The 18,076-nt window shown below is 45.5% G+C and overlaps 1 protein-coding gene across 2 annotated transcripts in view; it reads left to right on the plus strand.

The window, feature by feature from the left end:
• Positions 1-18,076, plus strand: part of LOC147747584 (interferon-induced protein 44-like) — a 343,399-nt gene that overhangs the window by 229,440 nt on the left and 95,883 nt on the right. For both annotated transcript variants that reach the window (XM_086954223.1, XM_086954227.1), the window contains one exon: positions 5,845-6,016. In XM_086954223.1, coding sequence (XP_086810349.1) covers positions 5,845-6,016 — 172 coding nt within the window. The remainder of the gene's footprint in view (positions 1-5,844; positions 6,017-18,076) is intronic.

Raw genomic sequence — 18,076 nt, forward strand, 5'->3', positions numbered from 1 at the left:
AAACATTGATATTTTTCAGACACTCAAAGGAGTTCATAATATGTCCAAAAAAGGGAAGGGTTCCCATTGGGACTCTTTCCACTTTGTGAATGTAACAGAGGGATTTGTTAAACCCTTAAACAAAGAAAAAGTCTACTTTTCTTTTTTAAATGCAGTCCTGTTTTCTTTAAATTTGCAGTACTAGAAAAAAAGGTGTGCTTTTCTAAATAACAATCATAGACAAGGTGTTCTGCTGACTCCAGCAGGCCGCTATCCCTGTGACTGCCTCTATTTTATATTTATATTGAATCACAATTTGTGATATACCGCATTAATACCTAAGAGGTAGGGCAGATTTTACCCATTTGGAATTTTAAATACTGACTTATTAATATATGTCGGGTCTTAAAATAAATTATTTACTGGTTGCAAAAACATATGCTACCAGATGTTCGTGCAAATGGCCCTATAACCCTTTACTTCTAAAATAACATAGAATGCTAGTGCAAGACTTGAACAAATTTACCCACCTTCCTTAGGACATTTAAATATGACCTGTGCAATTATCAACCCCAATTTGTTCCCAATATTCGTTTAAATATGTAGTCCTCTATTTGTATGGCACTCTACACGAATAGTTTCCCGAGCATTCAGTTAATCACAAACTTACCTTTTGTGATGGTAGGAGGCATATTGCACATAGTTATTAATAGCCAACTTAATAAATACTTCTTCAAGGCGCTTAGAAAATCTTATTGTTTAGCTTACCATTTTACATAGCTGGCCAGTGAACATTACCTGTGCAGCCAGGAGTTAAACCACCTTTCACCATTAGTTATCACCCACCTCTAATATATTTGGGGGGTATATGCAAGCTAAATCGGCACTAGTAGAAAAATATTTGATAAACTAAATTAGCAACTGCATATTTTAGCCACAGTCTGTGAAGTGATTTTTTCCCTGGCAATTTACATACCCTGTACTCTGTAGTCATAAAACACAAGTGTATTTCATATATACATTAATGGTAACACTGGAAACTGATGCATTTTCTGCAGTGGGTACAAGAGAGAACTCTGGAAGATGTTTCTGCCTTTGTACACGGACACTGGACTGATGCCTCAACTCCCACACGCCCTTGTCTATAATTCTTGCCTCTTCTGCAGAGTAAGACTTTCCCATGGAAATGGATATGCGCTTCTCCTATATTGCCTCCTTCAATCCCTAGATTGATCAAAGAATTCCTCAGTTCCTCCAAAAACACTCCTTTCTGTGAGTTGTCCAAACAGAGCATCTTGGCCAGATGTATGAAGATTTCATGCATTAGCAAAATGTCTGATTGGCAGAAGCAGGCCATTTGCAACAGCAAATATGCATTTTGCCATATAACAAACCCAAGTTGCTATTTGGTAACACGTTACTGAATTTAATTTGGGTTTTGTAGCCAATACCCAATCATTGTTTGGAAGGGGCTTGTTTAGGGCAGCCCTTTCAAATACTGATTAATATGTTACTTACTACACAAAAGTAGTGGTAAGCCATTCACAAACGGAAGGGGTCCCCAGGTACCCCTTCGCCTTTGAGAATGATCAAAAGAATATTTTTTAAATGCTAAATCTTAAAAACATTTTGTTACAATTTTCATTTTTGTTTAGACGCATCCCATTTTCCTCTAAGGAAAATGGCTTTAAGAAAGCAATCGCAGACATGATGGTCTCCTGATCTCAGTAGGGCCACCATCCCTGTGATCACTGCAATTGATAATGGGTCACAATTTGACCCACTATAAATCAGGTACCTTTTGGTACATTGGTCAGTATGTAAGAACCGAATGGATTCGATAAAAGTTAGTGCACAATTTTCAAACCACTTTTACCTTGTCCATTTTTAGCACATCTGGCCCCTCATAATGAGTCTTGGCACCTGCTCAATGTATTATGCTGGGACATGTTACTATTACAGCTCCCAACAAGAAATCACCTGGTACCCTGAATAAACATGTTAATAAGCATATAGGCTGTTTCACTTGATACTCCACAGTGAGTATATTAATATAATATATCTGGAAGATGCGCTAACGTAGTTGACCAGTTGAACCAGAATTCAAAATGAACATGGGCTAGACACGTTCCAAAAGCGCATAATTATGTTTTTTTTGTTGCTAAAAGTTTTAACTGTTTAAACACACACCAGATGTTGTAAGGACTCCAGTTATGTGTTGATCCCTTTTGCAATGTTCTGTCAACATGCAATCGAATCAGAGATGTGTTAATACAAATAAAACAATAACAATACTTAAAATAAATAATCCTACTCTTCCTCGGTTCTTCCACTGTGCATTTCTCGGGGAGCCCTGTAACCCTGCTCAAACTAATAACAGGAGGGTTACTCCCAAGTATCCCAGCCTCCACGAATACTCCTTCAGTGTGTCGTACCATTTACCAAACTCAGGGTTTGAGAAAAGTCCATCTGCAATGATTCTGTGAAAACATCACTGGTGTCAATACACAACATATTACACAATGGAAAGGGATTTACAAAAAGGAAAAGATAGCCATCACATTGGTCAGTTGTATAGCACATGGTTCTTCAGCACTCAACGTTTCTTTATAAGAAGAAGCCAAGCAAGAGGACTCATCGCCATCATTCATGTGCACAAGACATGACATCACTGGATTTCCCATATCCATCTGCACAAGAAGTGGCATCACTGGTTTCCCGCTAAAACTGTCGTTAAAAGAAGCAGCCAAGCAAGAAGGCTAATTTCCATACTCCATCTGCACAGAAAGTGACACCCCTAGATTTGCCATCATCCATCTGCACAGGAATGACATCTCTTCTCAGCCTTCCAGGGTCTGAATAATGGCAGGTGCAGCATAGGCATGCAGTAGACACTGCAGCAGGCACTGTAAAGGCAAGTCAGTTTGCGCCACTCTACTCCTGAAGTGCGCTCCGTGCCAGGAATCCTGGTCCTTCTGCCACTACCCTGCTGGAATCCTCTGTGCCCTCAACCTAGGCCACTACTCCCCCCACCACTACCTCACAACACAATACGCTGTACAAGTCAACACCAAGTGAGTGTTCTCCTGCACTTCCTGCAATTTTTCATGCACTTACCCACAACCAACACTCACAGCACCCTTATGAACAGCATCCAACACCCCACTGTATCTCACTCACACAGTACTGCAACCACCCACACAACACTCCACACTCACATGCTTGCTCCTCAACACCCACTAAATCACTAAAGATGCCCCAGAAATCTTGAACCTGCTGCACTAAAACCAGACCTACATTTCCTCATGGAAACCTGGCTGAACCCCTCATCAGCTCCTGACATCATCATAGACTCACCCAGGTACAAGATCACCAGGCAAGACAGACTTCACATGGCCAGAGGCGGAATTGCCATAGTTAAAAAAAAATGCTATCAACTACATTCCCGGACACGTCATCCTCCAACATGGTACACCTGTTGTTCAAGCGCCACATCGCAGCCAATTTTACTCAAAGTGACACTCCCATGTGCAGACCACCAGGACCACGCACCAACTTCATCGACACCATCACGGATTTTGTCGCACCACTCGCCTTCAATGCTTGCAATTTCATCCTACTCTCGGACCTGAACTTCCACCTGGAAGACCAACCCCAACTCAAAAGCACTCATCAAAGACTGTGGAAGCCTGGGCCTCACCCAATGAGTAAATGGACCTACCCATGTCTCACGACCCTATTTTCTCCATATTCTGCAACATCCAGGGCGACGAACCCACATCAGTCTCCTGGACAGGCTACGCCATTGTGAAGTTCAGGATCCCTGTGCAGTGCATACGCACCAACAGAAGACCAGCCTGCTGAAACTGAAACAGCATCACCGACAATGACTGGAGCACTTCTCTCACCCTCGCCCGAATCCAACAATAGCCTCCCCAAAGCCATCCAGAATTTCGACAATTGGATCATTTTCTGCTCCGACTCCCTGGCCCCCCTCAATCACAGCTATACAACTAGATCTAGACGCTACCACAAAATGATCTGGACAACCAAACGCGCATCTCTAGTAGACTGCGTCAGTGTCAGCACCAACAGAAGCAAAGAAATCGTGTCTGTCATGAAGGATTTCGCCTTGTCAGCAGCTGCCTCTAACTTGATCACAAGAACCCTACAACAATCTCTCTCAAATTTGTAGCAACAAAATCACCATTTACAGCAACTTCAACCTGCAGCTTGACGCAACAGACCGCTCCAAATGCCTCACGATCTTATCCAGAGAACCAATGGTTACTGCATTGCCCATCACCCCAGAGGAAACTGCTGTCACCATGAAGTCCATCCTCTCTGGGGCCCCAATGGATCCCTGCCCCCACCACATCTATACCACAGGACGACAGAGAATCCTTTAAAGTTTGCTAACTACAGACCAATTTCCCTGCTATCATTCCCTGCCAAAGTCTTGGAGAAAATCATCAACAGACACCTCATGGAATACCTCAACGACCACCAACTCTGTGACACCACAGCACTAAATCACCACCATGGATTACATTTGTATGACTCTGGATGGAGAAAACACAACACCCTCATCCTCCTAGACTTCTTAGCAGTTTTTGACAGTCTCCCACCACATCCTCGCAGAATGCCTACATGACTTCGTAATCCAAAGACGTGCACTCTGATGAATATGCTCCTTCTTAAGTGGAAGGACCCTAAGAATCAACCTGGCACCGTACACCTCGAATGCCTGCAACCTGATCTGCAGAGTTCTGCAAGGATCTTTCCTGAACCTCGCTTCTTCAACTCATACATGATTCCTCTAGCCAGCATTGTACTCTCTCCCAACATAAATATCCTCTCCAACAACAGAAATAATTATCTCCCACACAGGCAAGACGCCCTGTACCCGGATAAAATAAATCTCCCACTGGATGAAGGCCAACAGTCTGATGCTTCAGAAACAGCACTTCACTGTGGGACTCCACTGGTAGCCAACAGAATTAGTACCAACACCCAACCCCACCACCCACTCCAAGAGTCTTGGAATCTTCTTCAACAGATAACTTGAATTGACCACCCAAGTCAACACTGTCCCTGCCTTATAGTTCCATACCTCTAAGATGCTGAGGATGATTTTCAAATAACTACCCGTCAGCACCCAGAAAACCATCATGCAGCCCTTGTCTCAAACAAGCTAGACTTCAGGAACATACTCCAAATCGGGAACAAAGAACTCACTAAAAGGCTGCAGTCCATTCAGAACTTAGAGACCAGAATCACTCCTGACCTCTCGCACTCTACTCTCATCACACTCACCTGAATGACCTCCACTGGCTCCCCATACACAAATGAGCACAATTCAAACTCCTAATCAACATATTCAAGGCACTACATAACCATGGCGAAGCATACCTCAATAATCTAATCTGCTTTCACAAACCTTCCAGACACCTCTGCTCGTCCAGTCTCCTACTTGCACACATCCCACACAATGGGAAAACAAGATCCAGCAGTTGAGCCTTCTCCTACATTGCTCATAAAGCATGGAATGACCTGCTGCTACACATAAGAATCTCTTCCTCCTTCCCCAAGAAGCTGAAAACCTGGCTTTTTGAGTAGTCCCACCGGACCTAGGTTTGGGTAGAGACACATCAGCTCAGCACCAGGATAACCTCCTGGGTGATAGTACGCTCTACCTAACATAACAAAACCTGCATTATTTTCTAGAAGGAATGCTTGTTTCTGCATCTATATAACATGCTAGTCCCAAAATGTCTATGCTTTTTCATTTTCTACTTACTGTACAATCATGTGTAATGCTAGTTTTTTTTCAAGTGAATGATTCACTAATGCTTTTAAATACAGTTTAACCCCACAGCCTCTATTCAACCAAGTACTTCCAGCTACCTTTCATCTCCATCACTCAAGGATAAGATACACTGTGTTGTGTTTGTTCTGGACGCAGGTAAAGTTGGCATTCTCTCAGACAAAATGGAAGAAAAACTGAGACAGTTGCGGATCAAGATTAGGAAACATGGTGAGTATACATATGTTTAATAACATAGCCAAGTAAGCAAAGCCATTTCAGGAGTTTGTTTATGTTTTCAAAGTTCCAGGCATAATCGGATTCCCCAAAAAGATAGGAGGTGCTTAGGTTATAAATGTGTTGTTACTATTTACTTGTACAACTGTTTAGCTGTAAATATTTTTTTGTAAATCAGTACTTGCAGGGAACATGGGTCTTGCCACGGCTCCCCAGCATAGTCAGTATTTCCCACCAGTCAAAAGTCTAAAATGATTTGGCCTCTCATGATACCAGCCACATCTCTCTATTGGGCATTATCATTTTTCTTTGACAATCAACCACTTTAATCCAGCCATGAAAGAGATTTCCCACAAAGTTGAAATATCAACTTTTCTCCAAAATTATGTTTTTGTGCACAGAGTATACTTCTGCGAAATTACATATTTACAATACAAAAATTATTAGTGGCCACAGTAAAATGATAATGGTAAAAAATTTATGCATGTAGGTGAGTCCGTAGTTAGCATCCATACCCTCAGTTCAACATCAGTGAAGTTATATTTCTTTCAGCTTGTACACTTTCTATTAGGTATGTGCTCCATCAAGATTTATTCCTGTTTGTTTCTCGAATAAATGAACCCTTTGTAGGTGTAATCTTTTTTTTCTTTTTAACCCCTCAATATTATATTTGCACTTTTTTTCCATTGAAATTCCACCTTCTTTGCTGAGGTGTCTCATACCAGGCTGGTTTTGTACCCTAAATTCAATGCTGCAGGCAGTCGGTGTTTATTTGTCCAGGCCATCAAGTTCTTGGTCCACTTCTTGCACCCTGGTGTGTTCCAGTGTGCCTTCAGACTTTGTTAAAAAACTTACCACTACTTAATGTCGCAGCAGTGCAGAGCACTGGATACTGACCTCTCCTATGGGTTGCCCTTCAGAGGTCTCTTTTTCATTGTTTCTCCTAAAACAAGTATATCTAATAGAGACATCTAACCGCAGATTCCTTACCTTAGACGCCAGACTGTATCTGGAAAATTTTCCTGCAGAACCTCTGAATATTGATTGAGGGCATCGTCCAACGTTGTCCACCAGATGTGACATCAATGGAGTCCATATAAGCCCACCCGCGCTACAACGCAGATCCGGAGAAGCGGTCCCTCTGTCCGTCTTTTAGCCTACTAGGATGTTTTTTCGTGTTGGACAGTGTGCCTTTTTTCTATGCCCTCTCTGACTTTAAACCTTGTGGGTCTTGTGCTCGACAGATGTTGACCGTGGACCTTAATTCTGAACCATAACTCTAAGGAATGCGATGCCTGTCAACAACTAAAGCCAAAGTAGATGCAGGAGCGACGGATTAAGCTTCTGCCGGTGTGGTTATTGCAATCCTCCAATTCTCATCTATATTAGTCTCCTCGCTCTATGGTTCTTTTGCGGAGCTGTTCCGGGAGTCGTTCCCGTAGACGTCACTCCCTGTCAACTTCCCACAATACGTTTAGTCTCAAGCAGTCAAAGTCAAAGCGTCCCCTGTCTTTTTTTCCACAGCTCCTCACTCTCTCAGGCTGAGGACCCCGTGCAAGAGTCTCTCCTGTGCCTCCTTTCCTTTCCTGCAGCCGGGGCAACTCTGACCCAAACAAGAGATTACTATCCAGCTCTCCCTGCCATTTTGGATCTTCGCCATCCCCTGGAACGCTTTGGGCCCTAAGGAGGTGTTGCATGCCTTGACTGTGCCCACGCCGGCAGGTTTCGGGGTTAACAACTACAGCGCTGATCGGCTCTGGCTTCGGAGATCACTCTGACGGTGTCGGTCTTGCCGATCGACTCCAACTTGGTACCAGTACACAAGCCTGTGGAGCTCGCACTGACGGTGTCAGCACCATCTGACACCCTTCCACGGTCTTCTCCAGACATCGGTGCAACACTGGTTCAGTGTTGATCAACGTCGGGTGCAGAACCAAGGCATCATGTTCATGCGAAACCATCAAATGAACATCATTTGGAAGACAATGAAGATGGGGGTTGTCTGGTACGGCCAATGTCTGGATTTTCTCTTATGGACAGTTTGAATTAGGCGAAGCAAGTGGGTTAAAATCTTCCCCTACTTCTGGCCTTCTTTCTCCTCTAGGCCTAGCTATGGAGGACAGCTATTCTTTGGCAGGCATGTGGGCAAGGGTGGATGTGGCCTTAGATTTTTCTCTTCCTTCGGTGGCTAAATCTGTTGACCCCCTAATTGGGGTTCTTCATCCGGGTCTGTCAGGCGTTGAGCCGGTGCTACCCTTTTGTGAGGCTCTGCATGATATTTTGCTGGGGGTGAAGGACTAGGTTCTTTAAGACCCAGCGGTGCCAGGGCACAACACCTGAAACCTTCGTGGGTAACCTGCTCCGGCATACGAATCACAGAGACACGGGACACTTCCTTCGGCGTCAAAGATTCAAGGTTTATTTACTGCAGGGAACACAGAAGTCACGACAAGTACACCACGTGCAACTTGGGGAGACTGCTTCAAATTGGTTCTGTGGATCGCTCCTTTTTATACAGTTTTTACCCATAGGACAACATGGTACACAAAAGTTTACAACTCAGTTCCCACCATCATCCCCCAGAGGGGTCGCTTTGGTCACTTTGAAATACATGAGGTCCGGAACATTAGTGCGGAAACATTTGGCGGTTCCCAACTGTAAAAACCCATCTTCCCACCATTAGCAAATTCCAATCAGCAGTAAAACAGATCGAAATAGGAACAAAGACAGGTGCAGAGGAAGACGGAGACAGTGGGGAGATCGGAAAGGGTGTAAAAGGGGAGGTATCGGGAAACACGAGATACAGGCATCAAAGGGACGTGCCTAATGAGATGCACGGCTGAGACAATAAGTCCGTGCGGCAAGATGAGCCTTGAGCGGCGCCATCTGCCTTACAGTAACATCCCCCTCGTCATAAAGACACTTACAAAGGACATGTGTCTTCCGCAAATATCTTGGGAGTCCCAGGGTCGCGAAGCGGACAGCGTCCGTTCGCTGGCTACTTGAGGGCAAGAGACAAAATGGATGCCGTATCTAAGATGGAACCCGTGGGTACAGATGAAAAACCCACATAACAAACGAACGGTTTAAGCTAGCACAGCGAAACTGCGCACACTTACTAAACTCGTCATTTGCGGTTCATAGATACCAGACTCGACCATATTCGTGCGAGTCGAAAGCACCACTTACAATTGTCACGGAACCTCAGACGCTCCTTTTGCCCTCATGTAGGCAAGCACTAGTCGGAATCATATTCGATATTCATCAAACCATCGAGATGTTGCTGTAGCATAGCTCTGTCCAACCGAGTCCCCTTGGTAACAGGTGGTTGTCTTATACACGTTGTAGCACAGAGGCCACATAAGGCAGGACCACATTGCACACAAAGGCAACACGTGAACAGGAACACTACAACGACTCCGATGATCATCAGAATTTTCCAACCCCAAGTCGACATCAGGCCCCAAAACCATCCAAGTAGCGTCCAATCCCCTACATCCACGTGTATGGATTTGGAGATCTTATGCAACCTCGAGATGGCTTGATAGACAGTAGGAGCATTATCTGGAATAAAAATGCAGCAGCTCGAATGGATCACCTTGCATACCCCACCTCGATCTGCTAAGATGACATCTAAAACCATACGGTTTTGTAACGTCATAAGTCTCTCCGCCTGAAGTTCTGTGGTGATATTACCAAGGGCACTGGCAGTAATATTAGCTGTTGATTCTACCACTCGAGTCAACTGTCTCAGGTTCCTACTGTTAACCATAGGTCCCCAAAACGGGAGGAAACCCTTGAAAAAGTCTCCTGCCTCTTGACCGGCAGTATCCTCTTCGCTAATTACGCCTCTCACAACTCTAGTCTTATGATAATCGGCATCTACGGTAAACGTCGGAGGCAACAGATTTGCAATGAAGCATGAGCCCATGAAGTCGGCGGGCAACCATGCATATGCACGATCATAGCAGATAAAGTATGTACCCTTGGCAGCCAGAAACACAGGGGACGAGAACATTGGCAGAATGTAATTTTCAGTGCAAGCACTTGCTCCAAATCGGGCTTGCGATCGTCGGCCACGACCCATGAGACAAAAATTACCAGTGTGGGGTACGACCCATATCGGAGGCGAGCTTTTAAGCTGCTTTTCGCTAGTGAACGCACTATATTCACCTCTACTTAGGACCCTATAGGCTTGTATCTCTTCTTCAGGAATAAGCGAGGGATCATAGATATCACTATCTAAATCCTCTATTGCTATCGACAAAGGTTTTTGATACGAGGTAGGACCAGAGTAGGGGGAACGTGGTTCTCGAATGGGGGGGAAACCCAGTGCGCTTCGAAACATTGTTTGAAATGCTCGAGCTGACCCTTGGGAACTATACGGTAACACCAGATATGGAATTCCCTTATCCGTAGTATGTGGCATCAACCCACACACCCAACAATTAGTAGTGTTAACCACTAACTGATGCTGATGAAGGAGCTGAATAAAGGAATTGTTGCGGAATTCTACACGTCTAGCCTGCTCGTGTTCTGGTAACATATGAAAGGAATGGGGAGAAACAGTAGAGGTAAGTTTAGGGTCAGGAGTAGGTGTAGGTGTAGCAGAAGGTAAAAAGTAAGACATCGTGTAATACACCCCACCCGCCAATAATGCTGAAATAGTCAAAAACAATACAAACAGTTGGAATATGAAACATTTGGTACGACTGAGTTGCTGCGGCTTGAATCGATGAACCTGAGCTCCCTCCACATCATTCAGCTTCGAGAATGCCATTCCCTACGACCGTCCGCAACGTTTCTTGACGCACTTCGTTCTGTGTAGCAATAGTCAATCCCTAGGAGTTCCCAGGAACCGACGGCCTTTAACCTAGCGTCAAGACCTACTATCCAGAAGGAAGTACGCGCGTGGCCCTACGGCCTTTAATGCACAATATGTATATATGCAAAAACAAAGTCTCTCAACTGTGGAAGCAAAAAGTACAAGGAATGAAGCTCAATATATATATATATACAAGAATATTTACAGTAATACGAAGGTTCAAAACTGATCACGGAAAATGGGATTATGCAGTTGTCAATACAACAAAACCGAATCTTTTATTTGTCCTTAGTGCGAGATCGCAAAAAGTATCGGGTTTTCCCAGAACGTGTCTGCTCGTCAAACAAAGGATCCGTTGAAGAGACAGCGTCCTGCTGATCAGTTAAGTGTTCTGGTCTTGAGTCTTTCGATGCTAATTGTTCAACAGTGTCTTTCTGCTGCGCTGGGGATTCTCCAACAGGCTGTGCGTTGCTAAAAGGTACAAACGCCGACAATGTTTCTGTTTCCGTTGACGCAATGCCTCTCCTTACCCACGGGTCTGCCGGCAAAGGAATAGGGACTCGTTTAGTGTGGGTGGCATGCACCCAATTCTTACGTCCCTCGAGACGAACGGCAGTCCTCGTGGCCAGGAGCACTTGATAGGGTCCGGTGAACCTCGGGTCTAGGTTGTTTTTGCGTGAAAAATTTCTCGTCACCACCCAGTCTCCGGGCTGGAGCTGGTGGCCTGGACCCTCCGTCTGCGTCGGCAATGCTTCGTAAACCTGTTGGTGAATTAACCTCAGTTTAGCAGTCAAGTCATGTAGATAATCGATCAACATTGGGTACTCAAGATCAGAAAACATTCCTGGCCTAGGAACCCCCCACACATTCGCAGGACGGCCGAACACTATTTCATAGGGACTAAGCCCTACTCGGGAGTGTACAGTCGCCCTAGTTGACAGTAATGCTAAAGGTAAAGCGTCAGGCCACGAAAGACCAGTCGTAGCCTGAATCTTCGCTAGTTTTAGTTTAAGGGTGCCGTTGTACCCTTCAACCAAACCAGCTGACTGGGGATGATTGGCGCTATGGAATTTCTGATTAATTCCAAGGCCCTTACACACACTCTTCATCACACTACCCACAAACTCACTTCCGTTATCTGACCACACGACTCTAGGCATTCCATACCGAGGAAAATATTCCTTCAGTAGGATTTTCGCAGTAGACAAAGCAGTATTGTCTTTGAGAGGATAGGCCTCGATCCATCGAGAGAATGCGCAAACCACAACTAAAACGTATTTCAGGTTGTTGCATCGCTCCATATGGATGAAGTCCAATTGAATCACCTCAAAGGGATACAAAGGGGGAGCAAAACTGCCAGGGGGAGTTGGGGTTCCTTTGCCAGGATTGTACATCATGCACACCATACAATTCTTCACCAAACGTTCAGCACATTTCGTGATACCATCATTCTTCCATACCGGAGACAACAATTTACAAATACCTTTCACGCTGATATGTGCTAACCCATGCGCCATTGTCACAACGGCCAGCACATACGCATCAGGCAACAACCATCTTTTCTGATCCGACAAATCAATCCAACAACCATTCGCATCCAACTTTCCCGTACTTTCTTTCCACTTCGCCTTTTCAGTCTCAGTGGCCTCATTCTGAATTTCTTTCACACTTTCGATAGTGTCCTCACACATGCTCGATTCTGTAGGCCACCTAACCGAACTCGTCACATACATTCGAGTGCTAAGGTTCCGGGCAGTCTCCTTAGCGATCTCGTCTGCAAACGCATTACCACGACCAACATCATCCGTCACCTTACGATGCGCACTACATTTAACAATCGCTACTTGCTTAGGCAACGTCAAGGCATCCAAAAGGTCATTCACAAGCTGGCCATGCTGAATCTTCGTACCATGCGACGTCAAGAAACCTCTCTCTCTCCACAATCGTCCAAAGCTGTGAGCAACTCCAAACGCGTACTGGCTGTCAGTAAACACATTCACACGTTTCCCTTTCGCTAACAGACATGCTCTAGTAAGAGCAATCAATTCTGCAGCTTGGGCAGAATTTTGATTCAACCTCGCAGTCTCAACAACAGTATTCAACGTTACAACAGCATAAGCGGTAGTCACATCGCCATTCGGCAACTTAAAACATGACCCATCCACATACAGTGTGCCATCCGGATCTTCCAATGGGGTGTTTTTAAGGTCCACTCGACCTTTTGTTTCCTCTTCAGTCCTCAAGTAGCAATCATGCTCTGCTACTTCATCTGACTCTGTGCTAATTGGTAACAAAGTTGCCGGGTTCAGAACATTACAACGTTTTATTTGAACGTGGCTTGCCAACAACGTCAACTCATACCCAGACAACCTCGCACTCGTCAAGTGCTGAGTTTTTGTTTGATTCAAAAGAGTATCGACTGCATGCGGAACCATCACCGTAAGCATATTATCCATGACCAATCCTGCTGATTGTCGGATGGAGACCGCAGCTGCCGCAGTTGCTCTTAAACAACTCGGCAATGCTCTAGCTACTGGGTCCAAGGTCGAGGAAAAATATGCGCATGGACGCTGCTTACCACCAAAAGGTTGCGTCAAGACACTCAAAGCACAACCTTCTCTCTCGTGAACATATAATGTGAACGGCTTACTGTAGTCAGGAGTACCTAACACAGGAGCCGAACACAATGAATCACGCAGTTCAGAAAAACTTTTCTGACATTCTTCCGTCCATGGTAAAGGAGTTGAAACATCCTTGCACGTAAGAGCCACCAATGGTTTCGCTAGCAATGAAAAATTAGGAATCCATTGCCTGCAGTACGACGTGATACCTAGAAAGGCACGCACATCTCTTTGGGTTGTTGGCACAGCCATTCGTGCAATCGCTGCAATTCTCTCTGGGGTCAACCTCCTTCCCTCCTTTGACAATAAGTGACCTAGATAGGTTACTTCTTGACAACAATATTGGAGTTTAGTAGGTGACACCTTGTGATTTAACTCACAGAGATGTTGCAGCAACGACACCGTAGCAATTTTGCAAATGTCCTGAGTATCGGCAGCCACCAATAAGTCATCGACGTATTGGATTAAGGCCGCACCAACCGGCAATTGAAACGCATCCAGCTGACCCTTCAAGGCTTGACTGTAAATCGATGGACTTTCACAGTAGCCCTGAGGAGCGCGTTTGAACCGGAAGCTACGCCCACCGAGAGAGAAACCGAAAAGGTCCCTGCTCTCTTCGGCAATCGGGATGCTGAAAAACGCATTTTTCAAATCAATCACCGAAAACCACAATGCAGAAGCCGGAATCAGAGTCAGTAGCGCCGTGATGTCAGGCACAACAGGGAATTGAGGAACCACAATTTTATTCACCTCCCGTAAATCGATAACAAAACGATAAACAGGTGGTTTTGAAGGATCAGTACGTTTAAGAATAGGCAGCACAGGGCTGTTGCACACGTTTCCCCGAGTCTCTTCAATAACATCTTTCTCAATCAGATCATAAATGATCGCTAACAATGCTCGTTCACCATCAAGGGAGATACGATACTGGGGAATACGTGGCAAACGCACATTAGATTTCAACTGAACCACATAGGGCGAGATATCAAGTAGGCCCACGTCATTCGGACCCGTTGCCCATAAAGACGCAGGAAGAGAACTCAATTCCGGTGGGAGCTTGTCGAGAGACAAGTACATGGGAGAGACAACCCTTTCTCCTAACGTAAGCTTTACACCCGCAGGAGAACAATACAAAGTTGCGTACAAACGTTTAAGCAAATCCAGGCCCAAAAGATTTTCACCACAACCTGTGGTTAGAATCAATGGAGCTTCTAGCTCACGTGGCCCAATTTTAAGGGGCAAAGGGCGCGAAACTGGATTGCTAACGGGGGCGCCAGAGAATCCTACGGAAACATTTGTTAAGCCAGACAAAGGTGCGCCAGGGAGTTTCGAATGCTGAATAGAACTTTTCGCTGCACCAGTGTCCAACAGAAAAGGCTCAACGACGCCCGATGTAGCAACTGCGACGTAAGGCCCTCTCTGATCAACCGGAACTGATACCACTCCCTCTCCTTGTCTTTGGCTGTCCTAGTAATTACTGTCGTCAGTCCCCTGATCGACGCAATAATCGTCTACATTATACTGCGCAGATCGTCCTTGCGACGATCCACGTTGATCAAAACAATTATTAGAATTAGATGAGTTATCTGAGCGATCGTTCTGAGTACCACGACCTCTACCACGTGATGCCTGCTGCGAACCACCACGACCTCCTTTAGATGAGTTACCACTATTACGTTCATTCAAAACAGGGCAATTGAATTTAATATGTCCCTCCTGTCTACAATAAGCACATTGATTGTACCCTAACGATGATCTTTGGGAGGAGGAATCATTACGCGGCTGCGATCGATTCGATTGCGGCTGCGATCTATTCTGCTGGGGTGCATTCTGATTCGAACGCGGAGGATATGCTTGTTGAAGCAACACCTTAGTTTTTAGCTCTTTCGTCTTTTTATCAGCACGGTCGTTCTCTTCTTTCTCCCTATTCTCATAATATTGTGCCGTAGCCAATATCTGAGCAGAGGTAGAAACGGCCCATGCACTTTCCGAATTTTTTAATTTATTGCTCAAATCGGGCAGTAAGTTTGAAACAAATTTATCCACAAACAATCTCTGTCCACCCTCGGTACCCATATCCTGTCCACTATGGTCAATGAATGCTTCCTCGAACCTCGTAAAGAAGTCGGAAACACTCTCATCTTTCTTTTGCTTGCAAGCTGACAATTTGTCCCAGTTTACTCTCATAGCTGGCATAAGCGTTTTCATTAATGTAATTATTCGCTGGGGAAGAGCAGCAATCAACTGTTCAGGCTTAGCACCACCAACTTGCAACCCATCCGCCGCTACGATGGCCGTCCAATCACCACCTAGCTCGGTCGCGTGATTTTCCTGACGAATCTTAGCCCATACCGGTTGCGGTACAACATTGCCAAACAACATATCGATATCGGCAAGATTCATTACCGTAGCATCTACGAGCTGCGATAATTCTTTGTAATACCCTGCAGGATTTTTGCGAGGGTCAGGCAAAGATTGCTTCACCTGTAACACTTCCGATCTTTTCCATGGGAGATGTATCCATACTCTCTGAAAATATGGCGGGACCGGAGGGGCAGCTGCGGGGTTACCTGGCATCCAAACCGGTGGAACTTCACGCATGGAATATTGGCCAGACTCATCTGGTTGTTTTTCAATATCCTCAACAAACAATGCATGCGGTATCGGAGCGGGGCGAAAAGACAGCAACCGCTCAATAGCACGTCGAACATTAGTATCTACTATCAGTCCATTTGCGAACTGAAGCTGAAGCTCAGACAGGGCGGTCAGCACCTCGTCAGGCGCATCGGCCACTATCTGATCATGAAGGAACTTGCACATTTCATTAAACACATATCTCTGGGTTGGTATATTAAACTGACAGAACGTTTCAAGGACAACACGGGGTGGATTTCTAAGAGGGTTTACCATCCAACCCATCGCCATATTATATAGCGCAACACGTTCTCTGTTTCCAGGAAGCTGACTACGTCTCTGAGGACCATCAGAACCAGCGGACCCATGAACAGGCCCGAGCGAATGAAAGAAGCTAGCCGCAAGGGGAGAATTACGAGAACGAGTCGAGGGAGAAGTATAGGACACAGGACTAACAAGTGAAGGAGTAGAAACAGTAGCAACAGCAGGAGTTAACAAAACAGTAGCAGTAGCAGCAGCAGGAGTATGTGGAAGTGGAGGAGCAGTAGGGACAGAAACAGGCAAAGGAGCAGGAACAGTCGGAAGAGCAGGTGCAGGTTGAGGAACAGGCTGAGGAACAGGCGGAAGAAGAATAGGCGGAAGAATAGGTACGGCAGGAACCACAGGAGCTGCAGCTGGGGTACCCTGTACGTACGGAGGTGGCGACTTCATGAGATAAGACATCCTCAACTGGCTCTTCCTTCTTTTCCGACTCCGTAGGCAAAGCGGGATAACATTTATCTACGGTCATACGCTGTAGTCTGTCAAACACTTCCTTGTCCTTAACCTCCTTATCATGCTGAAATTGCTCTGCTTTCTTTACTATGGTAGCAACATTATCTCGATGATTACGTTTATTTTGTCTGATTTCTTTCTGTCGGGCTTCTTTGCGCCACAACCGAAAGGCATCAAACATGGCCGGCCTTGATTTTCGTTCGAACAATTTAATCTCTAGATTATCTAAGATCGGGGCCTCGAAGCTACCATGAGGTGGCCAACGAAGGTCGCCGTCCTTCTTTGTATATTTAACCCAATAATCATTAAAGGTAATCGGACCTAGTCCATGTTTACTATATAGTTCATAAGTGGGAGTTCCAACCGGAGGTATCGGACACGAGTCCTCCAGTCGGGAATCCGTACCACAAGGTCTGAAACAACTAAACAAAGTACTACGACCAGGCATCTTGCACACTAGCCGAGTTTCACAAACTTCAAGGGTTACGGGATTTACCAAGTCCCAGCAAAGAACAAAACCCTCGGTCTTTGGCGGCTGCAGTCGTCAAACAACACAACAAAGTACGCTAGCAAAGTGTCACCGACAAAAACACTCACACAGCGTTAACAACAAAAACACTCGCTAAAGTGTCAACAACCAAGAACTCTGGGAGCGACCCACAAATACTTAACTCAAAGATCAATGGCGTCACCAGGAAGGCCCGTCTATCGTCTCGCTATACCAAGGTCTACGCCAGGCGCCAAAACAGGTCTACAGTCAGGGCAGCAGTCCGTCGCAGCCGTCCGGAGGCGGGAATCTTCGCGGGAAAAGTCTTCGGGCCACTTATTTCGACAACTGGATCGATGAAGCGGAGTGCACCTTCCCTCGGAGATTTCACACGAAGTTCCTCACGATCGTCGGGCTTGGACCGGTACCACTGATGCAGCCCCACGTTGGGCGCCAACTGAAGGACTGGGTTCTTTAAGACCCAGCGGTGCCAGGGCACAACACCTGAAACCTTCGTGGGTAACCTGCTCCGGCGTACGAATCACAGAGACACGGGACACTTCCTTCGGCGTCAAAGATTCAAGGTTTATTTACTGCAGGGAACACAGAAGTCACGACAAGTACACCACGTGCAACTTGGGGAGACTGCTTCAAATTGGTTCTGTGGATCGCTCCTTTTTATACAGTTTTTACCCATAGGACAACATGGTACA

Source organism: Lissotriton vulgaris, chromosome 1_1, assembly GCF_964263255.1.
Source record: "Lissotriton vulgaris chromosome 1_1, aLisVul1.2, whole genome shotgun sequence".
Classification (NCBI taxonomy): Eukaryota; Metazoa; Chordata; class Amphibia; order Caudata; family Salamandridae; genus Lissotriton; species Lissotriton vulgaris.